Source organism: Microcebus murinus, chromosome 2, assembly GCF_040939455.1.
Source record: "Microcebus murinus isolate Inina chromosome 2, M.murinus_Inina_mat1.0, whole genome shotgun sequence".
NCBI classification, from domain to species: Eukaryota; Metazoa; Chordata; class Mammalia; order Primates; family Cheirogaleidae; genus Microcebus; species Microcebus murinus.
Genome location: NC_134105.1, coordinates 14,277,897 through 14,304,037, shown reverse-complemented (window position 1 = coordinate 14,304,037; position 26,141 = coordinate 14,277,897). Strand labels below are relative to the sequence as shown.

The window sequence follows — 26,141 nt, the reverse complement described above, 5'->3', positions numbered from 1 at the left end:
CTTGTTCAGTGAACAAACTGTCCAACTGTCCTCTGCTGCCTGGAAGGAAAGAAGGAAGGAAGGATGGAAGGAAGGAAGGAAGGAAGGAAGGAAGGAAGGAAGGAAGGAAGGAAGGAAGGAAGGAAGGAAGGAGAGTAAGATGAGTGATAAGTTTTGAGGTAGAGAAAAGATCTGGCGTGGGAGTGGAAGCCAGGAAAAGATGAGTCCTGTCTATTTTAGAGCAGCAGAGAGGTGAGACACAACCTCTAGCTGCTGGCTCCAAACCTCCCAACTCTTATTTTCAGAGCCAGGTTGTTCGGCTGTTCCTGCCTGTCCAAACTCTTGTAGTCCGTCCTTACCCAAGAACTTTATGTAGGACTTGAGTTGTTTACCTCCCAAAGGATATGACAAGCTCCCCAAGTTATGAGCACGTACAGCGCGATTACAGGTGCCTCCCGGGCTCAAGGAAGCCCAGAAGGCCCTGCTTCTGCTCCTCTTCTAAGCCAGGTGCGGAGATAGCCGGGCCCTAGACAAAGCAACTTGAGAGCGTTTACTAAAGATATCGAGGACTGCAAAATGAAACAGACCCAGCCAGATCCCTTAGTGGGGAGGAGCGGTGGCGGAATAAATAGGTGGATGACCAATCCCCGCGTGGGTGGGGCTCCTCTGGCAGGCACTCTGGACAGGCCGCGTTGCCCCGCTCTCTGTGTCAGCCCAGCTCCTTCCAGGCCCCCGTCTGCTTCGCCACCTCTTTCCTCAGCCCCTTTTAGGAAGCGAGACTTCTAGCTCTGGTTCGGTCTTGACCAAACACCTACAAAGGGTGGCTTGTTCTCTTTTTCCCTTTGCTCATGAGCAAATCATCCAAGAAGCTGAAGCTCTGGAACTTAAAGGGCCCGAGGTAGGGAACAGACACTGAGGCAGCTCATGAAACGCGATTTGTCACGGATGCTGACCCTCCATGGACGGGCAAGGCCTTGGAAAAATCCTGCCACCAGGGCTGGCCACCCGCCAAGGCTGAAGTCAGTGGAGTTTTGAAGCCTTCCTCATCAGACAGGGAGTGGAGTTCCCGAGTGCACAGCTGTCCTCCCCCATCAGACTGGGGGTCCTTGCGTGGGGGCTGCGTCCCACCGTCAGGCTGGGAGCGACGTGCTGGGAGCAGCCTGCATCCGACTGGAGCTCCCTGAGGGCCGAGTGGAGTCTCTCTTCATACCGGGAGCCCACCAGGAGCAGCTGTAAGAGAAATGGCTACCACCCATTGAGTGCCTCCCATGTGGCTGAAAAGGCTGTTTAAATAAAATAATTCATTGTAATCATCATAATGACACTCGTCTCATTTTCTGCATGTGGAGACTGAGACACGGAGGTTGAATAATTTGCTCAAGATTGCACAGCTAGGGGGAGGAGGTGGGATTCTCCATCAGACGAAGAACAGTTTGAGGACAGGGACAATGTCTCCTCCCTCCCCTCCATCAGGGTGGGAGTTCGCAGGGGCCGACTGGGCCTCCCTCCTCTGTGCACCCCCATCTCCCTGTCTGGAGCAGAGACAGGCCTTACTCAGTGCTGCGATGGGGTCTGGGCTGGGGCCAGGGAGTTGGCTGAACCACCTCGGATGTTGTTTCTGCTCCTTACAGCTCTGACCTGGGCCCCCAGACACGTGCCCCTCAGGGCAGAGAAGAACCCAGTCTTTTGGAGATGGGGCATCTATCCGGGATAGCATCGGGATGCCAGTGTTTCCTCCACCCCCCAGGTGCCTGGGGGGGCCGAGGCCCCTATCACAGGGAACACGCCTTCCGGAGCCAGGCCCGGTGCCGCCCAGTGTAGCCGGGCATTTCCTTCTGCCGACAGCTCACCTCACTCCTGGCTGCAAACCCAGCCAGGAGTCTCTGGAACCTAGTAACTGTCGCAGGAAACAATGGAAACTTCAGTTTTTATTCTCCTCCCTCTATCATTACTCAGAAGGTTTTCCTCAAAGCTACACACACACACACACACACACACACACACACACACACACACCAGTTGCTCTCCACCCAGCAACCTGGCTGCCTGGAAATGCTCAGGCGAGGAGGGCAGCCGAGCCCAGGCGAGGGAGAGGCCGTGGGGGGCTAGTGACCCGGCCAGGGGGTCCGTGTCACAGGTGACCACCACCTGTGATTCGCCGCCCGGCATCTGTGATCGGGCGTTGGCAGGGTCTGTCTGTGTCTGGCCTGGATGTGTGAACTCGTGCGTGTCTGGAGCTGTGACTTACGTGAATCAAAGTTGTTCTGGGGCTCACGCGGGGAAACGTGCGGCCGTGCGCCGGCGCCCGCGGTTCAGCCTTGCGTGCCCACCGCGAGGCACTGGGAAAAGGTAGCAAACCCAGGCCGGTTCTCGTGCAAGAAACGACACGGGCCTGTGTGCGCCACGTGAGCGCCTGTCAGGAATTCGTGTGTGGAAAGGTGTCCTCAGCGTCGTGGCTTGTCGAGATGTGTATGTGAGTCTGTGTACCAATGGGGACACGGCTGTGAGCGGCTGAGTGTGTGTGGCGTCCCCCGCGTCACCTGCGGAGGTGAGAGTTTGGAGGCAAGTGTTCATGTGACCCGTGAGGACTGTCAGCACAAGAGAGTCGGGTGCGATCGTGTGCCTGTCCCGGGTAGCGGCGACTGTGCTCGTGCAAAAAGTTGAGTGTGGAGGTGTTTTGAGAGCCCAAGTTGGCGTGAGCGCGCGGCGCGGGTGCGGAAGCCGCGTGCGCGCGTGTGAGCGTGGGCAGGGATCCTGGGGTCCCCGAGAGCTGCGCGCGAGCGGACCGCGCGGTGCGGAGCGCGCGGGCGGCGGGGGCGGCTCTGGTTTGGAGGTTGGCGGGGCGCGCGGGCGCGGGCAGCTGGGAGCCGTGCGCGCCGCGCCCCGGCGGCCCCGGCCCCGGCCCCCGGCCCATCCCACACTCCAGGCCGGGTTTGGCGGGGAGCGCTGGGCCGCGGCCCGCGCGGAGGGGGCTGGGGGCCCAGACAAAGGCCCAGGCGGCGGCGCGGCAGGCTCGGGCGAGCGGAGCCCCGGGCCGGGGGCGGGGCGGGGGCGGGGCCGGGGCCCGGGGCGGGCCGGGGCGGGGCCGGCGCGGGAGGGCGGGGGCGGCGGCGAGGTCCTGAGGACTCCGCTGGCCGGCGAGCGGGCGGCTGCGGGCGGCGCCGAGCGAGCGAGCGAGCGAGCGAGGGAGCGGCGCGGGCCGGGCCATGGGGCGGCAGGCAGCGGGCGCGCTGTTGCTGGCGCTGCTGCTGCACGGGCGGCTGCTCGCGGTGAGTGTGCGGGTCGGAGAGGCGGGGGCGCCCCAGCTGCGATCGCCGCGCCTGCCAACTTGGCTGGGGCGCCCGAGGCTTCGGGCCGGGACTGGCCCGGGACGGTGGCGCCCGCCAGGGACCCCGGGCCGGCGCGGGCCGGCGCCACCCTGCGGCGTGTGGCTGCCCCGGGGGAGGGGGGACCCAGCTTGGGGCCGGAGGCGGGGCTGGCCCGCGTGGGAGCCCGTGGGTCTCTCGGCCACGTTGCCGAGTCTCGGAGTCGTGCCGGGCATGGCCCGGCCTAGCATTCCTGGGGACCAGGAGGAGAAACTTTGAGCAGGGTGGGAACTTGGCAGGACGAGGGTGCCCCTTTCTGCGCCAACTTCAGCGGTGATGGGTACCCCATCAGCCCTCGCTGGAACTTTACCGTGCCGTCTATCCCCGTGGGGAACTTGTACCCAGGCAGGCACAAGTAGAGAACTTTTGGGACAGAACTGAGGCTTGTGTGGAACGCCCACGGACTCTGGAGTCATACAGTCTAGGAGTTGAATCAATCCCTGCCCTTCACTGAGTAACTGTGTGACCTCGGGCGAGCTGCTTACCTCTCTGAGGCCCGCCCCACGTGCCTGCGTACAGGGAAGGCGCAATGCATAGCCGCAGGGCGATCGGACTGGGTGGCATGAGGTTCAGAGTGCCTGTTAACCGCGTGGACGCTCAGAGGATCCGAGATTCCCCAGCTTTTCTCTTCTCTGATCTCCAAGGGGCAGGGAAAGGCCTGCTCCTGCAGCCCACTGCCCTGCTCTGAGCTCAGGTGGGCCCCTGTGGAGAATTCCTGGGGTCCTTATCCCCAGGCTTAAAAGGCACTTGGCCAGGAGAGGCCCCGAGGACCTGGGTGAACTCCATCGAGGAGGCCTGGGCGGGGCCAGTGGGCAGGGAGCTGGTGGCAGATGTGGGTGGGGACACATCTGTGGAGCTGGGCCTGCCCTGGTGAGCCACAGAGCCACCCCCAGGTGCTCTGCTCCTAAGCAGTCCCCATCCCTTCTGCTCCCCAACTCAGCCACAAGAGAGGGACTTTTCTAATCAGACCGGTGTTTACCCAGTGACCGACTCCCTGTCCTCACCCTGCTGGCTCCCTCTCACCTCTGCCCTCCTGAGTCACTCGTTGATCCCCCCACCCAGACCTGACCCCTCACTGCTCTTGCCCCACCCACCCACACCTCTCCTCCCCACACCCTGGTGGGTGGCTTCCTTCCTCCCCTGTTAGCCTCTCTCCCCGGCAGGGCCACCCAGTCTGGACCCCAGCTTGCAGCTCCCAGTGCTGACTGACTTTCCCCGAGGCGCCAGCCCATCCCATGGACGGCTTCCCCAGCCCAGCAGTCTTTCCTGACCTTGCCCGGCTCTGCCCCTGACCAGGGGCTGCACAATGGCAGGAGCGGTGGGTGGAGTTATTTGCTGTGTGACGGAGGAATTTCCACAGAACTTCATTCACTTGCTCATTCAACAAATTGTCGTGGAGCGACCTGCCATGGCAGTCACTGGCAGCACAGGAGTCCGTTCACTGGGCAGGTGTTCGCCAAGTACCTACTGTGTGCCGGTGCACCTGGCACGGTGCTAGGGCGTGGAGCAGGGACAGGCCCTTTCTGTGCTTGCCCAGACCTCACAGGCTGGTGGGCCATAATCTGGGATTAGAGAGCCCCTCTGCAACCACAGAGAGGTCTTCACCATCCCACCCCAGGCTGATGGTGGTGGGCTGGAAAGGGCTTGGCCCCTGCAGTCTTACAGACCCATGTCTGAATCCCAGCACTGCCATTTCTAGCTATATGGTCTGGGGCAGGCTTCGCTCTCTGAGCCACAGTTTTCCCATCTGTAAAATGGGGGTGAGACACTTGTTGCAGCTCCTTAAATGAGATCGGTTCATAGTGCAGTGTCCCCGCAAGCCTGGGGCTTCATCTGTTCTGCGCTCCAGTTCACGGCCACAAGCCAGTGGTGAGTGGGGGAGGGCAGGACACCACGAGCAGGGAGAGATAGGCTTTAGGGAGACCTCACTCAGGGCAGGAGACAGGACCACAGGGAGCCGTGCTCTGTGATTAAGTGTGGGAGTAATTTCAGCTCTCGGGAGGTGGGGAGGCTTGCCGGGGTGGGGGCTGGGCCTGGGTGCGTTGGTCTGCTGACCCCTTTTCTTCCTGCTGGGGGCTTAGCCCTTCTTTTCTTGGGGCCAGCCCTGCCGGATACAGGCTTCTTGAGGGAGCCACACTGGTGGTGATTAAGGTGTTTTCCAGGGCGGAGGGAAGTCAGGGAGATACCTGTTTCCTGCCTCAGCTGGATTTCCTCGCTGGGGAACTGCAGAGCCTCCTCTTCCTGGCGTTAGCTCACCCTCCCCTCCGCCCTACCCCGCTGGGGTTGAGTGTGCCCCCGGGGTCCCCGAGGGAGGGAGGGAGATAAGGGGGGCGCAGGTCCATCTGCAGAGGGATTAGAGGCTGAAAGGGGCAGAGATGGACTCCCCATCTCTTAGGCCGAGCTCCCCGCGTCTGGGGAGTCGTGGCCCCCGCCTGGCTTGGCCCGGGCCTGTTCTCAGGCTAAGTGCAGGCAAGTTAGGATCTGTGGGTCTGGGGCCCTGCCCAGGAGACAGTGGAAGGAAAGTGGCAGAAGGTGACTGGGTTCAGGGCCTGGAAGATGTGTGAGCAGAGTGGTGGGGAGGGAGGTTTTAGGGTACCAGCCAGATGATGACAAAATAGTGTGGATAGTTCACATTTACCCAGTGCCCACTGTCTGCCAGGTGCTACCTTTCTCAAAAAATCCTCACATTAGCCTGGTTGTTGCCCTGTACCCATGATGCTCAGAATCAGATGCCAGCCCCTGACTTAATAAACCCACCAGGCCCTACGAGATCTGGCCTCCTGCCAACCTGCACCTCTCCGACTATACCGGTCTTTGTTTCCTGAATATGCTACCTCAGGGCCTTTGCATCTGCTGTTCCTTCTACCTGGAACACTCATCCCTGGGCCATCTGCCTCACCCCCTGCCTCCCTCCTGCAGGTCCTGACCACTCTGCCCATCATCCTTGCCTCCTTATACTGCTTTATTTTTCTTCTTGTCAACATCTGTCATGTATTTGTTTACATTTATCTGCCTCCTCCTGCCCTATTTAAGTGCCATAAGAGCAGGACCTTATCTGTTTTTGTTCACTGCCGTACCTTTAGCACCTGATGGGTAGTAAGTGCTAGTAAGTATATTTGTTGAATGTTTTAAGCTGCAGCTAGGTCAGGCTCGGTGGCTCACACCTGTAATCCCAGCACTTTGGGAGGCCAAGGTGGGAGGATTGCTTAAAGCCAGGAGTTTGAGACTGGCTTGAGCAACATAGTGAGATCCATCTCTACAAAAAATTTAAAACATTAGCTGGGCACAGTGGCGCGTGTCTGTAGTCCCAGCTACTTGGGAGGCTGAGGCAGGAGGATCCCCTGAGCCCAGGAGTTCAAGGCTGCAGGGCGCTATGATGATGCCACGGCACCCCAGCCTGGGTGACAGAGTGAGACCCCGACTCAAAAAAAAAAAAAAGAAGGTTGCAGCTACTTGTGGTCCTCATTCCATTCTCTGAGCAGAGGAAGTTGAGGCGCAGAGAGGTTATGTAATTCACCTGGTGGCTTACATACCCTCATACTCAGTGATTCCACGAGCCAAGTTTTGAAGCCATGTGAAGCTCTTCCAGCCACTCTGCTTGTAGCAGACAGTAGATATTGAAGCAGCTCATCACTGATGTTGGTTAAAAGGAGAACTCTGGTCCCAGGCAGCAAGGGGTGACCTCAGGGGAGGAATTTCAGGGACTGGCTGCAGGGTGAGAGGCACTCAGGATGGGTGGGCCTCAGTGTCTGTGGGGCCCCTGGGAGGCCCGCACTGGAGGGAGCTTAGGAACTAAACTCTAGGGCAGTCATCTGTAGGTTTGTTAATTAATTAATTTCCTCATCAGATATTCCGTGAGACTCTACAGACAGTTGAACTAATCCAGGGGCTTTAAGGCCTGAGTGGGCCGGGCCGGGCCCTGCCCTGGGTGGGAGGAGAGGGGCCTCTGCCCCTGCCAAGCTGCCGGGCGCCCTGCACGGAGCCCGCACTGGGTCCCTGGGCTGTTCCCTAGGGGCTCAAGGTTCAGGGCAGTCTGCAGAGGCTTCAGGGCGGCCTGGCCTTGGGGTGAGTGTGTCAGGAGGGAGTGCGAGGGGGGCCGCCCGGGATATGGAAAGATCTGGGGTCATGATTCAGAGAGCACTTGGAGGCCAGATATGTGGGTTCTGGACCCTCCGACCCCCAGCCCTGGCCTGTTGCCCCCTCCCCAGTCCAGTCCCAGCTGTGAGGGGTCAGGCTGGAGGGGTGAACGGGACCTGGCTGCCCACCAGCCTCCCAAGGATCTTCCCCTGCCTCAATCCTGTGCCTGCCAGGAAGGGGGAAGCTGGACGAGGGTCTGGGCCCTGCTGGAATGCTGCCCCAGCTTGGGCCTTGGCCTCGTGGCCCTGCCACCCCCTCCCGCTCCCAGGGCCAGGCGGGGGCCAGCCGCCCCAGCGCCCAGAGCTGGCTGACTGAAACCCAGAAGTATGTGTGGAACTCGCGTCGCGGAGAGCCGCCAGCCTCACTGCCCGGCCTGGTGGCGTCGGGGCTGTGTCAATAGCGGCCTTGAGAGGGGAGTGGCTCGTGGCCGCTGGGGGTGGCTGGGTCGGGGGCACCGTCATGAAAGCCCCGAGAACAAGGTGGCTCTTTGAGGCCTGGGAATGTGGGGCCTTCAAGTCTCCGCCGCCCACAGCACCACCCTGCCTTCCTTTCCGCGGTCCTTGTCTGCGCCAGGGCGGCAGGGACCTCAGAGCATCCCTGGGGCGACCTGTGGCATCCTGAGACTGTCCTTAGGACCAGGTCCCTGCTCCTTACTAGAGCCATTCCCTGAGCATGGGGGAGGGTGCCCTGTTGCTCTTGATTTTAGAGGGTGTCTGACTTTCAGTGTGTGTTGAATGAATGAATGAACAAATGATGTATGCGATTCAACATTCTGTAAACTAAAGTCCCCTGCAGGTATAGATGTTAGACTTAAAATTCATGTTAAAAATACTTGTGGAGCATCTTCTATGTATCTGGCTTTGTTCTAGATGTTGAGTTGACAGCAGGGAACAGAAAAGTCAGATTCCCTTCCCCGTTGACTTGCATTACAGCTATAGTGCAGGAAGGAAGAGGAGAGAGATGAGGTGGGGTGGGGTGGCGTGGTCAGGAAGGGCCTCGGATAAGACGGCATTGGAACCGGAGGAGACCTGAAGGCAGCCAGGGTGCCGGCCCTGCGGAGACCTAGGGGAGGGCGTCGCAGGCAGAGGGCACAGCCAGAGCAAAGGCCTGGCGGTGGGAGTGCGCTCGCTCGGCGGCGTGTCTGCAGAAAAGGCAGACACGCGTGGCTCCCGCGTGGCAGGAGCAGCACCAGTGAGGGCGAGCGTGGCAGACGCAGGCGGGGCCGCGGGGGACATCCACAGACCCTGGATTTGCTTGGGCGAGATGACAGGTGGTTGAAGGACCCCGGTGCTCAGCAGGGTGGCTCCAGTTGCTGCATGGAGAAGAACGCGGGGGTCAAGGGCAAAGGCAAGGAAGCCATCACCCAGGCCAGAGCCGATGGGAGGGGCCCGGGCGGTGGAGGCGGGAAGTGGTTGAACCTGAGTGTGTTTTGAAGCTGAGCCAGCAGGCTTTGCTGATGGCTTGGGGGTGGGGTGGGACCGAGAGAGGGGAGCCTAGGACTTCCCCATGGTCTTCGGATTCAGTGTCTGGAAGGAAGGAGGGCGCTGCTGATGGAGATGGGAGAGCTGCAGCAGGGGCCGGCCTGGGGGAAGGTGCAGGGGGCAGCATGGCGGGGATCCAGCGGGTGCCCCGCCCCCACCCAGCTGGGGCCTCTGCGCTGGCTGGCGTGTGGGGTGGGAGGGGGACTTGCGGGGGTGTCAGTGCGTGGAGCTGCAGACACTGACCCCTCAGAACCCACAGGCTGAGCTCATGGCTTCTACAGCCGTGTGTGATTCAGAATTTGCTGTCCTCCCCCCTCATCTAGAGTGGACGCCCCATGAGGGCGGGGACTCTGGTTTTGTTCGTTATGGTTTGCCTGGTGCTAGGCAGACAGGCGATGAACAGATTAAAAATTCGAGTGAATGAATGAATGGCCTTGAGGAAGCCAGCGGGCCAAGAAGACCCAGGCTCCTTGCTCAGGATTGGGAAGGGATGTCCTCCAGCCCCTGGACTCAGGGGAGCTCCCTTCCCAGACATGCTGTCTGCTGAGGCCCAGGAGATGTGGGACAAGCCAGTGCCCACTCTGCCATCTTTCTCTTGTCACGACTCAGAGCCCCTTCCCCTGGGCACTGCGGTCGAGGGAAAGGTGTGGGCTCAGAAGGCCCTGCCTTCAGGTCTTGGCTCAGCCCTGACTGGCTGTGTGACCTTGGGTAAGTTGCTGCACCTCTCTGAGCCTCAGGTCAAGTGTGAAACGGACATCACAGTGCCTGTTTCCTGGTGGTTGGTTATACGGTGACCAGGTGGCTGTGCCTTGCTCAGTGCCTGGAATGTGGGAGGTGTTTGACAATCAGTCATTGCCCTGTTAATCTCGTTCCTGCTGGGGGCAGGGCCAGTGTGTTATTTGATGCAGAGTTCCCAGGGCCACATGGCGCGAGCCTTCACGGTGACCCAGTCCCGCTCCGGGCTGTTGAATGAATGGCCATGTGCAGGGCTCGTCCCGTTCCTTTGGCCTCTCTTTTGCAGTCTCAGAGCCTGGGATGTAACCGCCTCTGATCTGTCACTGCCCCTCCTTCCCCACTAAGGCCACAGCTGTAGGACAGAGTCCACCCTTCCACCCCGATTGCTCCTTCCTGGAGGGGGAAGGAGGGGGGCACACCCCAGGGTGTGGCCTGGGAAAGGCTGGAGGCTGTGAACGCATTGGCCCCTTCCCAGATGTGTGCAGTTGGTGGGCTCTGAGCAACAGGAGGTGTGGCCAAGTGGCTCCCATGGGTGCAGAAAGGATGTTCATGCATCGGGAGGGCAGCGGCGGAGGAGGGGCTGTCCTGGGACCCCATCCCAGCCCCACTGGAGGAGGCAGGACCTTGCCCAGGGAGCTCTGGGCAGACCTGTGGCTGGTCCTTATTTGGCAGGGTTGGCAGAGCTGTGCAGCTCTGAATCTGGCCGTGGACTCTCAGAAAACAGCAGGACAGAGGAGAAAGACAGACAGACACAAGGTCCTGGCCCCACCCCACCCCACCCTGCACTTTGGGCTTGGGCTGTCTGGCAGAGACATGCCCCCTCCCCACCAAGGCAGGTCACATCCAGGTGTTTTGTTTTTTGATATTTGGCCTTTCCCTGTCTTTCTGTAGTGCCAGTTGGAGGGGAGGGGAGGCAGCCTGGGGCTGGGCAGGGGGAGGACTTCAGAGGTGGCCTCGGGTGACCCCACAGATGCTTCTGCCCGGGTGGGGTTGGGAATTCCCAGCTGCCTCTGGCCCCTTCCCAGCCCACCTCCAGCTCCCTGCCCCCACCTCTCCCCTCCCTGCCTGCCCATGGCTCTCCCCCCACCTCCTGGCCCTGGCCTCCCCTCCTCACCCCAGCTGACTCACCCCTCTCCTTGTTTGGCGTCTCCAGTTTTCAAATAGTTGGAAACTGGGATCATGCTTCTTCTTGGATCCCTTGCTGAGCTGGATGGACTGAAATTCCGGCCTCATAAATCCCAGCCCCAGTGGCCTCTGTCACTTTAACGGCTCTTCTCCCTCTCCTGCCTTCTGCCTTCCTGTGACCCTCAGGCCAGAGGGACAGAGATCTAGAAGTTTCCTGGGGACAGACCAGTCTCTTCTCTGCCCTGGGACCTGCAGGGTCTCCTCCCCAGTGACCTCAGTGACATAGGTCACCAGCCAGTGCTTAGTGAGCGCTCATACCTTCTCTTGATTAAAACTGCCACCACCTATGAGCCAAGCCTCACACTGAGCTCTTTCCGAATGTTATCTCATAATCCTCACAGCAGACTTTCGACGTTGGCATCATGATCTCTATTTTGCAGAGGAGGAAACTGAGGCACAGAGGGGGGATGGCTGGTCTGTCATCCATCCAGTATGTGACACAGCTGGGAGCAAAGCCCAGGTTGTCAGACTCCCAAGTAGTTCTGTACCCGGTGTGTCCAGCCTGTCCAGTCTAGAGAGACAACAATCTAGGAGGGCCGACGTAGTTGGGACAGGCTGCGTGGGGACCTTGGGCCTGGGTTGGCCTTGGCGAAGGGCTACAGTGAGCTGCGTGTCTGCCACATGCGTGTAGCCAGCTCCTGCTTCCCAGGCTCGGGTGCCTTTTGCCCCTTGGCTTCCATTTCAGCTCCGTGATAATCTCCCCCAGGGAGATGGATTTGGCAGCCCCGGGAACCCGGCTCCTCCTGTCCGGTACCAAGCACGTGGCAGGGCCTGTAGGTTTTGCCCTGTTGGGATCCCAGAGGCCCTTTGCTGAGTGAGGCCCGCTCTGGCCAGCCCTGTGCCCACCTCAGGGCTGGGGGCGTGGGTGAAATTCAAGACAAAGAAGCATGTGGCCCAGCTGGGAGCTGGGAGGTGCTGTTTGAACAGCCCCGTGCAGTGGAAGATTCAGGAACTCATCTATCCATCCATCCATTCATTCACCTAACATTCCAGACCTACTGTGTGCCAGACACTGTGCTAATTGTTTTACCTGCATTATTAATTCTCCTGTGTAGTTGGGATTAGATTTCCATCTCCCAGAGGAGAAATAGCTCAGAGAGCAGTGACTTGGCCAAGATCACACAGCCAGGTGCAGAGGAAGAGGGGAGCTGACCCCAGCATTTCCATCCTCCTGAAGGAAATTTGATGCATGGCCCCTACTCCGCAGAAGCCCTGGATCCAGTTGGAGAGGGAGGGCTCACAAGGCTCATGGGTACCACAACTCAATGACAGCAGGGTGTCATGGGAAGGAGGAGATAGATGCATGCAGTGTGAGTTATCTGGAAAGACTTTCTGGAGGAAGTAGGGTTTAAAGAACAAGGAGGATTTGGCTGGTGAAGGAGGAAGGCTTTGTGGCAGGGGTCCAGGAGTTGTCCCCATTGTCCCTGGATTTGCATTGTCCCCGTTGTTGTTAGGTGTGCAAGAGCAGGAAGACCCTCGCCTGCTGCTAGAGTCGTTAAAGCTGGGGAAAGAATGAGAGGAAGTCCCCAGATAGCCGAGGTGACATCCATCCCAACCCCCCTGCCCTGACCAGGAGGCAAGAGGTCAAGGCATACATGGCCTCCACTTGGTCACCCAAGGGTCAACTATCAACCCTCTTCCTTGGCCTCGATCTTCCTCCTCACAAAATAGGCTCCTTTCTGGCTCCTGCCAAGTCAGAGGAAAGGGACTTTGAGTTCTTGGAGAAAACTGCTAGCCTTGCCCGAGAGTTGGTGTTCCATTCTCTGGGGACTGGGGTGGTCGCCACCAATCCCACCCTTCCTTCACTGATGCCACCAGTCCCCAAGTGCCAGGTCCTGGGCTACGCAAACAGATGAAGGAGATTGCTCCCTGCACCTATAGACCTTGAAGCCTGTCCTGCCCTCTTGTGTAGCCCTGCAATCATTCCTGCAATGGTCTGCCCACGTCAGGTCACCTCTCTGCTCCTTGAGTACCTTCTGCTGAGCTTGGGTCCGGGAGCATTTTAAACGTCTGTTTAGGCCGGGTGCAGTGGCTCATGCCTGTAATCCTAGCACTCTGGGAGGCTGAGGCCAGCGGATCGTTTGAGCTCAGGAGTTGGAGACCAGCCTGAGCAAGAGCGAGACCCCGTCTCTACTAAAAATAGAAAGAAATTAATTGGCCAACTAAAAATATATAGAAAAAAATTAGCCAGGCATGGTGGCGCATGCCTGTAGTCCCAGCTACTCGGGAGGCTGAGGCAGGAGGATCGCTTGAGTCCAGGAGTTTGAGGTTGCTGTGAGCTAGGCTGACGCCACGGCACTCTAGCCCAGGCAACAGAGTGAGAATCTGTCTCAAAAAAAAAAAAAAAAAGTCTGTTTAGCGGGTGAGCACTAGACTAAGAATCACAGGGTTCCTATACTCATGTGTGCAGGGCAAGTCTTTGAACTTCTCTGAGCTTAATTTTCCCCATATGCAAAATGGGACCATTTATTCATTCATTCAGCAAGCATTTATGGGGTGCCACCTCTATGCCAGGCCCTGTATCGGGTCTGAACTCCTGCCATGGGCTGTAGGAGCTCATGGACTCAGGGGAGACGGGCTGGTGGTGGACCAGTCAACAGAGGGGTCGGGGAAGGAAGCTGCATTCAAGGAAGAGAGGGTCTACGGCTTTTAGGTCAGGACTTCAGGACCCCAAAACTCCAGGAGCTCTCCTGAGTCTTTGTGACTGTGTCCCTCACAATTAGCCTGTGGACAGAGAGGGCCCGGAGCGAGGGCCGGGGTGGGGAGGACCCACAGGGGTGCAGACAAGCGCAGCCGATTTTGTTGTGCGTCTCGGATGAGCTCATAGACATGAAAAACAGTGACGGCTATTTATACTGAGTCCGGTTATTTTAATTTAGGAGAAATGGGAGCTGCCCGCAGAGCTCAGGCTTGAGGGTCTGTGGCACGGGCTGAGCTGAATGAGGGAGAAGCCCCAGAGCCTCTTCTTCCACTTGCCCCTCTCTTCCCTCTCCCCACATCTGGGGTTGGGGGGAAGGGGGAGGCAGCTGAAGCCTGGATTTGACTTGAGGAAGTGGGAGGAAAGGGTTAAGTCAGCCTGGTTTCCCACCGCCTAGGTGAGGGTCAGGGAGGGGGGACAGGGACGCTGGGGCAGGAATGTGTGATAAGATCAAAGCTTTCAGCCTGCCTGGGCCTCACCTTGGTTTCACCTGAGCAATTGAAGGGAATTCTGGAAGCTGCTGGAGGACTCTGGCCTCCTAGGGGGAGGGGTCTTAGGTCCCACCCTCCTCCCTCCAACACTCCAGGAGGCCCCACCTCACACTGGCCTCAGCCACCCTCTCTGACTGCCCCCTCCCCAGCCTCCGAAGAGGCCACCTCTTGCCCTGACAGGAGCTAGAAGTCCCGGGGGCCACCTTTACTTGGCACTTCAGATGGGGGGGACACCATCTCTAGCAGCATGCCTGTCTCCCACCCTTTCCCCAGCACTCTGAGCCCGGGACACTTTGGGCCAGGACTGTGGCTGGGAGCGGAAGGGCTTCAGACAGCTCAGAAAAGAGCCAGGAGGCCCCTTTACATGGCCGTTAGCGCCCATCAGTTCGTTCCGCTCCAGGTAATTCTTCGGGTTGTGCTTTGGGACAATGTCATGGGCAGGTGGCACAGCCCTGAGTCCTGTCCAACCTCCATCACTTATTGCTGTGTGACCCTGGGCTGGTAGGTTAACATCTCTGAGCCTTATCCATCAGGTAGAAATGGGAATACTTACTTTGTAGGATTTCGGTGAAGATTAGAGGACATATAAATTGCCTACAGCCAGAATAGGCAGTTGATAAATAACAGGAACTATTATTTTTTTATTTTCTTTTTCCCCCTTGAAGACTGGCCTGCTACCTGGTCCTAGGTAACCCTGGGGGCCTTGGTTCTGTTTTGCCTTGCCCCTGCTTTGAGATGTCCCCAGGCCCCAGGGTCCATCCTCTTGTCCTAGACTCTTCGCTTAGAGGATCTTCATGTTGTCAGGAGAGAGAGGCAGGAAGGGTAACAGTGAAGAGTGCCCGAGGCTCTGTAAGTGTCCCCAGGCACCTGCTGGCCCGCCTGCCCTAGTGATAGCAGGGTGAGCCTTCCTGGACACCCTGGGTCACCAGCCCCCCTTCTCCATGGCCAGAGGCCTTCCTAGTCCACCCAAGGATGCACCGAGTGGAGAGGAGCTGGCCGTGGGGGCAAAGCAGCCTGGAATCCTGCCTCGCTCTCCACCCGGCACTGCCCTGGTTAATGATTACTCCCCGGGTGAGCGGGAGAGCAGGGAATGGGCCGCCCTCCCAGCCCCTAACCCCTGGCTGCACCCGAGGTATGCCAGCAGCCTGCAGCCGGGTGTTCCCTGCTTTAATGCGGCACGTGGGACAGGGAGGGGGGATGGGGGGTGGCAAGGGCTTGGAGTAACATACTGACAGGCAGTTTGCACACCTGGGGTCCTAGGAACAGACTCAGGGCCCCTAGGATCTAGGTGAAATGTGAGCCGTGGTATAATAATAGGCCCCTTGGGTGGCAGCTGTAGGAGCAGACGCCACAATAACACAGCAGGTGAGCAGCCCCTTCTAGCACAAGAACCCACGCACACTCCTCCCCTGGCCGCAGACCCTGCAGAAGAGTCCCAGGTGGAAGGTGGCAGGATGATTAGGGCCTTGGGGCAGCTGGGCCTAGCTTCCAACCTCGGCGCTGCCAGTTCTAGGCTGTGTGACCTTGGGCAAGTCACTTCACCTTTCTGAGCACCTTCGTCCTTGTCTGAAAGGAGGGAATGCGAATATCCCTACTTTGTAGGCGTCATTAAGCCAAGGTGTGGAAAGTATTTAGCTCATAATTAATACCTGGGGAATGGGCAATTATTATATTACTGGTGTAGTTTTTGCTATTGGGAAGAAGGGGAATTTGAACCCTAGTTTTGGGTAACCAGGGCACAGTGGCCCATGGGGATGAGCAGAGGGTTTGGGGGAAAGGAGGGGGGATAAGGAGGTCCCAGGGACAAGGAAGAAGAGAACAGGGGGTTGGGGGATCTTGGTCACCCCAGGTCCACCTCAGTCACCCCTGCCTAGGCTGGGTTCTCCCTGGGCTGGGTCCTGACGCTGGTGCAGGCCACGAGCAAGAGAGGAGAGAGAACTATTTATTTTGATAACATTAGGGCATTTTCCCCTACTGGCAGCTGCTATTTTGAGAGCCCCGGAGAGCGGGGCTATGGTTAAATTAGGTAATGTTGCTCCAGGAGGAATGTGTGAAGCCGCCCGGCTGAGGCTGCAGGGAGAGGACAGTCGGTTCACTCCATATAAAATTAAACTGCAACTTGGAAAAGAGCAGCTCGGGCCACTTTATAAGGAGATGGAGGCGGAGGCTGCTGGAAGCTGCCGCCAGAGGAGTGGAGGTGATGGCCCAAGGCCTCTTTTTGGGGAGCCTGGGCCGGTGCCCAGAGGCCTGGCTGACCCAGCAAGGAGCCAGTGACGCGATGGGGCTGAGGGCCAGGGCCGGTGTGTCCTCAGCTCCTGCCGCTCGAGGCGGGTGGGGCTTGGGGTGGCGTGATGCATGGGAAGGGTGGCTCGGCAGACTTGGCCTTGAATCCTGCTTCTGCCTCTTTCTGGCCTTCTGGGCTTGGGCAAGCCACTCAGCGTCACTGGAGCTCAGGATGGTCAGCAGTGAAAGAGCAGTTCTTACCCCGGAGTGGGGCTTCTGGGGATAAAATCACAAGAAGAGAAAGCGTAGCTAGCTTTTTGGAGGGCCTGCTGTGTGCAAGGTGCTGTCTAATCCTTGTGTGTCCTTGTAACTATGAGAGTGGCCCGTGCTGCAGCAGCCTGGGCCTCCCCTGGGAGCTCCTCAGAAATGCAGAGTCGACCTGGTGTGGTGGCTCATGCCTGTAATCCTAGCACTCTGGGAGGCCGAGGTGCTTGAGGTCAGGAGTTCGAAACCAGCCTGAGCAAGAGCGAGACCCCATCTCTACTATAAATAGGAAGAAATTAATTGGCCAACTAATATATATAGAAAAAAAAAGCCGGGCATGGTGGCGCATGCCTGTAGTCCCAGCTATTCAGGAGGCTGAGGCAGGAGGATTGCTTGAGCCCAGGAGATTGAGGTTGCTGTGAGCTAGGCTGATGCCACAGCACTTACTCTAGCCTGGGCAACAAAGCAAGACTCTGTCTCTAAAAAAAAAAAAAGAAAGAAATGCAGAGTCTCAGGCTCCTCCCAGACCTACTGAATCCGAATCTGCCCACTAGCAAGACCCCGAGTGGTTTGTGTGCGCATCAGGGTTGGAGAAGAGCTGCCTTATGTCCACTGTCCCATTGCATCCTGAAGAGGAGCACCCTGTGGTGTAGGAGTTGTCATTATCCTCATCCGACAGCCATGGAAACAGGCCTGGAGAGTGACCAGCGTGGAAACTCCATCCGTGTTCATGCTCGTCCCAACTTCTTACCCCGTGGTCTGGGCTGGGGTTCAGAGAGGAATGGGGTGCCAAAGCCCTGGTGGGACTGGAGCATTATCTGCCTGCGAGACTCAGTCATACTCGCTTCTCCCCCTGGAGACCAGAGGTCACCTCCCCAGAGCGTTCCATGAGGCCGGACCGTGGAGAGAGACGGAGGCAGGAAAGCGGTTCCACACCACGTGGCAGTGCCCCGTAGTTCCAGTGGGGAGGAGCCCAGTGGGGCGTGGGGTGTAAGAGGGGCTGCCCTGGGCCTAGTTAGGGTCCCCCCACCTGTCACTGGTACATCTGGGGCTGAGGCAATCCAGCAGCAAATATTTGAGGAGCACCTGTGTGCCCCGTCCTGGGGAAGTATCCTAAATTTCTCCCAATTCTGTAAACCCTTCGTTATACAGAAAAAAACTCAAAAAACTATTAATATCATATGTGTAGAATGTAGCAAGTGCCACAAACTATATTAAGCACTTGACTTGCATTGTCTCTTTTTCTAAATTAAAAAAGCCTTTAAAAGAAATATATTAGAAATGGGGTCTCACTGTATCACCCAGGCTGATCTCAAATTCCTGGCCTCAGGTAATCCTCCTGCCTCAGCCAACCAAGCAGCTGGGACTATAGGCACACCTTTCTGCACTTGGCTTGCATTATCTCTTTTATCTATTTAATTTTACCATCAGTTTCCTCCTCTAGAAAGTGGGGATAGTAATAATCATCATAGTAAGGATACAGTGTCGTTATGAAGATATCTTAATATTTGCCAAGTGTCTGACACATAGTGTTCGTTACATAAATATAGTAAGTACAGATAATCTCCCAACAATGTGGGGGTACTATCATTGCCCCCATTTTACAGAGGTACAAATTGAGGCCCAGAGCAGGGAAGGGACTCCCTTTCCAGGATCGTGGGACACTGGGGCAGAGCCATAAGAAATTGAGTCCCCGGACTTGTAAGCCAGTATTATAATTCAGTTCAATTTAGCAAATATTTTGTGTGTTACCCTCTAGCTGCTGTGCATTGGGAAATATCTAAACATTAAATATATATATATGTATGAGATAGAAAAAAACCAACCTGCTGTCTGTCTCAGCAGGAGAGTAGAGACATTGACTCAAGTGATGTCAGTGTCTTATAATTAAGACTGCAGGCCGGGTGCGGTGGCTCACGCCTGTAATCCTAGCACTCTGGGAGGCCGAGACAGGCGGATTGCTCGAGGTCAGGAGTTCGAAACCAGCCTGAGCAAGAGCGAGACCCCGTCTCTACTATAAATAGAAAGAAATTAATTGGCCAACTAATATATATATATATAGAAAAAATTAGCTGGCATGGTGGCGCATGCCTGTAGTCCCAGCTACTCGGGAGGCTGAGGCAGAAGGATTGCTTGAGCCCAGGAGTTTGAGGTTGCTGTGAGCTAGGCTGACGCCACGGCACTCACTCTATCTAGCCTGAGCAACAGAGTGAGACTCTGTCTCAAAAAAAAAAAAACAAAAGACTGCATCCCTGACACTCTAAGGTAGAAATGAAGTCCTGCTACTGTGGGGAGGAAAGGATGTCTTTGTGGGCCGTCCGGGAAGACTTTGGAGTGGAGGTGGTGATCAAGCTGGGCCTTGAAGGGTGGATGAGTCGATTAGATAGGGAGGCATGGAACAGCGTCCTAGCAAGAGGGAACAGCGTGAATGAAGGCCTGGAGGCAGGCACAGGTGCCCTGGGCTCCCCTGCGTGGGTGTCGCCAGTGTGTAGTCCAGTTCTCGGGAGCCCCAGGGGGCCGTGGGCGGCAAGCCAAGCCCGGCTTTCTGGCCACCGCGGATTCCCAGCGTTCTCAATGGCTTCGCTTCTCGGCCAGCTGGGATTATTCCGTCATCATTCTGCCCTTTCTTCATGTCACAAAATCAAAGACCTTTACAAATGGCCTGTCAGGACTTCTGGTCAGCGTGTGATAACCGGTGTCGCTGACAGAGTTCAGGCCAAAAGCAAAGAGACGCGATGTCTTGATAAACGGCAGCCTTATCGCTCCACACGGACGGTTTCCGTTAGTCTGTCCCTCGGTGCCAGCAGCCCGGGTGGGGAGCGGAGGGGGGGCGGGCCTGCGTTCTGAGGCCGCCTCTTCGGCTTCCCAGCTGCGTGGCCTTGGGCAGGCCTCAGTTTCCCCTTCTGTAAAATGGAGACAGCTTTCTCCCCGGGCTCTGCTTGAGGACCTGTGCTGTCCAGTATGGTAGCCACTGGCCACATGTGACTATTTAAGGATGACATGTAATGAAATCAAATTAAACACATTTTTAAATAAAAATTCAGTTCTGCGGTGGCACCAGCCACACTTCAGTGCTCAGTGGCCACATGTGGCCAGTGGTCACCTCAGTGGACAGCGCAGGTAAAGCGCATTTCCGTCACAGCAGGAAGTTCTGGCAGGCGGCGCCGGTGTGTGTGAAGTGCTGTGTGTGCCCAGTAAGGGGCTGCTGTTGTCATTATGGCTGGTCCCTGTCCCAGCTGGTACCACCCTGGGCCTCCATGAGGGCAAACAGGCTGCCCCTGTCCCGTCCTGGGCCATCCCCGAGGTCCTCAGCAGGTGGGGAGAAGTCTCCTCGCTCGCTGTGGCCCGGTGCCACCCGGAACGCTAAAAAGTCCACGACTTGGCTCCATCCAGCTCCCTTCCCCCCGAATGTCCCACCTGCTGCCATCTGGAATCTCCCTGTCCCCGCTCCGAGATTCCCACTGCCCATTCCCAGCGGGGGTTGGGGAGGCAGCTGCCCCTGGCAGTCCCCAGCGCCCAGCTCCCCGCGGAGGTGGCGGCTGCCTGGGCCCCTCTGCGGGGCGGAGATGACGGTTTGTTATGACGGGGGCAGTGGGCAGCCTGCCCGCTCCAACGCGCCCGTATCTGGGCGCCAGGCATGCTGTTTGCACTTGGCCGGGCCTCGGGGTCTGGCCGGGTGCCCGTGAGGGCTGGCCCGCTTTGGCACCCCTGGTAACAAGGGCTGACCGTGGGCCTCCGCCTGGTCGGGAAACGGGGAGCCGTTCCCGGGCTGCGTCCTGGGGGTGGGGGCACGTCTGATGCCTGGAGCCAGAGTTTGGGCCAGAGACCCTGGCCGTGGCTGGGCCCTGAGTGCTGAGTGGCGACGAGGCCCTGGCAGGTGTGGGCAGGATGCAGACTCTTGGGGGGCCAGGCAGGAGGTCGCCCTGGGCGGTTCGGGTGGGTGGGGTCTGTGTCCTGTATTCATACCTTCCAAGGAGCAGCTTCAGGTCCAAGATGTCAGAGAAGCTCAAGGTCACCTCCCAGCGCCATGCTCCCCCCGCCCCTCTTTTGGCCTCCTCTCTCATCAGCTGGGAGGGGGACAGAACAGGCATCACTCCTCCATGGGTGACGAGGACCTTGGGGCCCCTTGAGGAGATGCAGCTTGTCTGAGGTCACACGGCCAGCCTATGGAAGACTCAAACTCTGGCTCAGACATCTTCTGTGCTTGTCTCCAACCCTGTCCCTCCCCACGGGGACTCTGAGGAGTCGTCCTTGCACACCTGGCCGAGGGGGAGGGTGGGATCCTGCCCCTGCCACTTAGCTCTCAGGGCAGTTGTGAGGGTTAGATAACTGGCCTCCTGGCTACTTCCAGAACATTCTGAGGCTCCTGCTGCCTCCAGGACCTTTACAGCCACCTGAGCTGGAATGTTCTTCCTCCACACATGCCCCTGGCTTAGCCCTGTGGCTCCATGCCACTGTGAGCGTCACCTTCCTTAACGGCCTGTGTCTGTCCCCCTACCTGCTGCTTTTTCGTTCAGTACTGTTACCATTTGATTTATATCGTTTATATTTTGGGGTATTAATTTATGGTCCGTCTGGCTCTAACTAGAATGTCAGCCCCATTGGGGCAGAGGACCCTGCGTGGCTCGTGCTACCTGGTCGAGTAGCAACAACTGGTTATTTTGCGTTCATGTTCCCAGTACTTCCCTATACCTGCTAGCCCTGTTCCTTGGGCCGTTACTACTAGCGGGCCCTGTGCTAATCAGCTCTCATCTCAGTCCCCTGAATTTCACAGGGTCCCCATCATGGGCTGTTGTCACCTCCATGTCAGAGATGAGGGGCAGGGGTACTGCCTGACTTACCCAGAGCCACCCAGCTGGCAGGTGGCAGAGCCAGGCTTCCAGCCAGGTTAGTTCTACCCCCCTACGTTGGATTATCGAGATTGGAGCCTTCACCCAAACTGGGCTCAGAATCCACATGAAAGGATCGAGTGGGTAGCTTTCAATCTTTTTGGGGTTCACCTTCCAGCCTTCTCTTCCTCTCCTGGGATTGGTCAGTTACAGCCACACCCACTGGCCCGGAATGACAGGTGCCCTCTGGCTGGGGAGACCCGGTGGCCAACCCGAGGCCCCAGGGGTCCGGCAGGGAGCAGAGAGTGGCCCAGGTCCCTGGCTGTCCTAGTCTGTCTGGGGGAAGGTGGACAGGATGTTCCCTCAGGCAGCAGACATTCCTGGTCGGAGGTGACAGGTGCTGGGGAGGTTTACCATTTCCGGTAACCCGAATCCCTGGGATGTTGAGCTCTCCCTGCCAGGGAAACACACCCCTTGCTCGCCAGCCCTTCCTGTCGTTGCCTCAGCTGGGCCTGTCTGTCTGGTCCCGAGGACAGGCTGGGGGGGGCGGTGGCTCTAGGTCTAGGCTGGGGGTCAGGCCTGCTCTGCCCTCAGCAAAGACCTCGCCCAATGCTACCATCATATCGTCCTTATCTGTGTGGCCCTCGGGGAATCCCTGTCCCCAAGGAGAGAAGGAGGTGACTTCATGGAAGGTAAATGACCCTGTGTTAGGAGCCAGGACGCCTGGGTCCTGGGTCTGCCTCCACCGTCAACTTGCTGGGAGTTGCTGGGAGGCTCTTCTTCCTCTCTTCTTAGGGCCTCCTCATCCTCCCCGTGTGCCCGGGCGGCTCTAAAGCCTCTGCGGGCACAATCCAGCTTGTCCTGAAAACAATACCAGGGAGGTGTGGGAGGCACAAAAATACGGCTCAGAGTGGTCACCCAGCGAATGTGAGTGTCAGAGATGGGATTTGAACCCAGGTCCTCCAACTCTGGTTGATTCCCTTGACATCCTCACTTCCTTTCCCTGGGACTCAGTTTCCCCTTCTGATAAGTGAGGGTATTGGGCTAGGGGACCCTCCCAGCCCCGACAGCCCAGGATCCAGGAATGTGTTAGAACCTTTTCCCGGCTGGTCTCTCTTAAGTCTTGCCCAGCCTGTGAGGGGCAGAGCAGGCGTTACTGTCCCTGGGGGGCTCTTGGTTGGGTGGGGACGGGAGGGGAAGAAGAAGTGACACTTACACCTAGTAAGTACCAGACACTAAACCCTTAGGTTGTCCTGTTGAATCTTCACAGCAGCCCTGTGAGGTGGTCATTTTTATTCCCATTTTACAGATGAGGAAACAGAGGCTCAGAGAGGTCAAGTGATTTGCTCAGGGCCACACAGCCAGGAAGTCGCCAGGCTAGGGTGTCCCGTGGTGTGGGTGGCATGTAGCCAACACACATTTCCTAGGGTGGCTTTGATTTATTAATAAAATGTAATAAATATAGTTGTCTTCCAAAAAAAACTATTAATAGTGTGTCCCAGAAATTTGAAAACCTCCGCATCCAAACTACATCTCCCAGGCTTCCTCTGACACCCAGGAGTAGCCTAGAAATCCTTTGTTCAGCGGTTTCTTGATTTCTGCTTTGGAAAATACGGTCAGTGGTTATTGTGGGTATGCGAGAGTTCAGAGGGGAGAGCCGCGTGGGCTGGAGCCTCTGGAAGGGCTTGGCAGGGAGCTGGGAGTGGAGCTGTGGGGGCTGAGCAGGGCCGGGACAGGCCAAGCTCACAGCCTCGAGGAAGGCTCCCGGAGGCCTGCAGCTGGGGCCAGGAGGGAAAACTGCCGGCCTCTCCAGGACCCCACCCACCCGGCCCTGGCCATCTACCCCCACGGGGGTCCCTGGGACAGGACAGGCCCCAGCTGAGGCACGGCCTGCCCACAGACCTTTGCTCCAGCCCCCACCCCCAGTCCAGGCTTCCCAGGGAACTGGGTGAAGGGCTGCGTGGCCGGTACCCTGGGGCCTGGGCGGTTGGCAGCAGGAGGACTGAGATGACCCCAGCCAGCCTGCCCCCGCCCCCATGTCCCCACTCCCCGCCTGCTGTGGGCCCTTGGCCCTGAGGCTCGAGCAGCTGTTAGCAGGGAAGGGTGACAGAGGAGGGCCAGAGGTGACTTCCCAGCCCGCCCCTTCTCCCCCTGCCTGGGCCGGGCCCAGAACTCTCCCCAGCTGTTGTCAGCAGCTGCTGAGCTTTGTTCCAGGGCCAGCTCCGGGTACCCTCCCTGTCCCAGCACATCTTCCCACCGTCCCTCGCAGCTGCTGGCCCTGGGGAGGGGCTGGGCTGATGTGGGGGACATGGTCACATTCTTGGGTTCCTTTGATCCTCTTAATGACCCGAAGAGATAGGAATTAATGCCCCTGTTTTTTATGGAAGAGAAAACAGTTTCAGAGGGGCCAAGTGACTTGCCTGAAGTCACACAGCTACTTAGTGGCTGAACTCAGCCTGGGTGTTCTCCGACAGCCTTTCTCCAGGGTGTTGTGCACGATGAGCAGTCATCGTCACGTGCTCAACGTAAGGGCGTGTTCTCCGTGCTCACACGAGAGCTGGCGGCGCCGGCAGGGAGTATTAGCCACCTGTGCGCCCAGCGCTCTGGGTGGCTCCACAGGGGCTATAGACACATTCCACGAATGTTTGTATCGGCCCGTAAATATTTATTTGGCACCCACTGTGTGCCAGGTGCTGGGAAAAGAGCAGTGACAAGACAGACAAAGTTCTCGTTCCTGCTTATACTGTACCCACACGGGGCCGGGGAGACACGACTTCATCGTCACCGCAGGAGCCCCAAAGTGCCTTCACACACGCTGGGGTTAACGTGCACGTTCTGCAGATGAGAAAACTACAGACGGCAGAGCAGGGGCCAGAACCCAGCTTTCCTGAGGGTCTCTGGCAGTGCTGCTGAGCACAGGGCACACCCCTGTGGGCTTCCTGGAGGAGGAGGCGCTTGTGCAGCATCTCACAGGGCCTCGGGGACCTGGCCGGGGAGGCTGGGAACAGTGCTGGATGCAGCCACCGCAGTCTGGGGAGCAACAATTTCAGGAAGGTCTTGCAGAGGGCACGGCCTTTTGTTCCCTAGAGAGGAGCCCCAGCCAGAGCTTTAAATACCCCTTGCAGCCCAGAATAGCCCCCATTGTCTTGATCTGCAGCTGGGGGACCCTGGAGGAACCAGCCCTGCCATGGAGGATCCTGTGGAAGGCTGGCGGTGGAGGTGGGGAGCAGGGAGGAAGTGTTCAGGCACTTCCCTATATGGTACGGTGGCATTTCTGCAGGAGGCTTTTCCATCTGGCTCCTGCGGGAAGGCCCGCCTTGTGGGAAGGGTGGGAAGGGTGGAGCGGCAGCCTGAGTTCTGCGTGAGCAACGTGGAGAGCCTGGCGGGCGGGGGACTCCCGGGGAGGGCTGTGTGCCCCAGTGAAGGTGCCCCTTTGTGCACCAGGGGTATGTGTGCGTTGGCCCACTGGGCCGTGCTGTTGGCAGCCTAGCCAGGGCCCCCGCCCGGGCCTCCTGGCACCCTCTCCTGCTCCGGCTATTTTGGGCACTGGCTGTGTTCGGGCCTGGGGAGTGATGGGTAATCCTGCCCAGACCAAGGATGCTGGGGTGACGTTGGGGGGTGGGTACTCCCCAGATGCCGTTCCAGCTCCCTGGGGCTTTGATCACTGTAGTGTGTGCCCCAGGCTTCAGCCTCAGAGGGTGGTGGTCAGGGGACTCCAAGCAGATGCCACCCCTGCTGACAAGGCAGAGGAGGGTGCCAGACAAACCTTGTCCCTCAGGACATTCCCTGCTGTCTGTATCAGGAATCGTTGTGCTTCTTCTAAGCAACGGCTTTGTTTTTACCTCATGGGACATGGAATCTAGGGACTGGTCAGGTTTCCTTCTTCCCATTGGCCACTGGAAAGCTCAGGGCCACATGAATTGTCCCTTTCATGGGGACGATTTGGCACGTGCCTTCTTTTTTCTTTTTTTTTTGAGACAGAGTCTCACTTTGTTGTCCAGGCTAGAGTGAGTGCCGTGGCGTCAGCCTAGCTCACAGCAACCTCAAACTCCTGGGCTCAAACAATCCTTCTGCCTCAGCCTCCCAAGTAGCTGGGACTACAGGCATGTGCCACCATGCCCAGCTAATTTTTTCTATATATATTAGTTGGCCAATTAATTTCTTTCTATTTAGAGTAGAGACGGGGGTCTCGCTCTTGCTCAGGCTGGTTTCGAACTCCTGACCTCGAGCAATCCGCCCGCCTCGGCCTCCCAGAGAGCTAGGATTACAGGCGTGAGCCACCGCGCCCGGCCTGGCACGTGCCTTCTACTGGCCTCACTCCAGGCTCTGTCTGCCCTACCTGAGTTTTTCTTAAATATGTTCAGTTAATTCCCCTGCTGTTACACGTGCATCTCTGTAAGCTGCTTGAAGTCTTTGGGGAACAGGGTGGGAGGGGAGGTATAAACAAATGAATGATGGTGGTGGTGATGACAACCCTTTGCTGGGCAGGTCCCCATAGCCCGGCTCCATGCGGACTTTGTAATTCCCTCCTTTAGCCCCACTCCCTTTGCGGGCGGGAGTCGTCACCGCCTAGAATTTTAGAATCCTCACGTTTCAGAGTGTCAGTGTTCTCAGATGTCGAAGCTGGAAGGAACCTTTGGGATCATTGAAGCTGATCGCTTTCAAACCTACTAAGCAGCGAAACCCTTATTTCAGTCAAACGGTAAGAATCACAGCAGACACTTCCAGAGCACTCACCGTGCGCGCGCGCTGTT

General features: G+C 57.9%; 1 protein-coding gene across 2 annotated transcripts in view; it reads left to right on the top strand.

Annotated features, from left to right (window-relative positions):
* Nucleotides 1–3,095: 3,095 nt before the first annotated feature.
* Nucleotides 3,096–26,141, top strand: part of HSPG2 (heparan sulfate proteoglycan 2) — a 97,428-nt gene continuing 74,382 nt past the window's right edge. For both annotated transcript variants that reach the window (XM_020281103.2, XM_075994835.1), the window contains exon 1: nucleotides 3,096–3,248. In XM_020281103.2, the coding sequence (XP_020136692.2) occupies nucleotides 3,186–3,248 (63 nt within the window). In that variant the 5' untranslated portion in view covers nucleotides 3,096–3,185. The remainder of the gene's footprint in view (nucleotides 3,249–26,141) is intronic.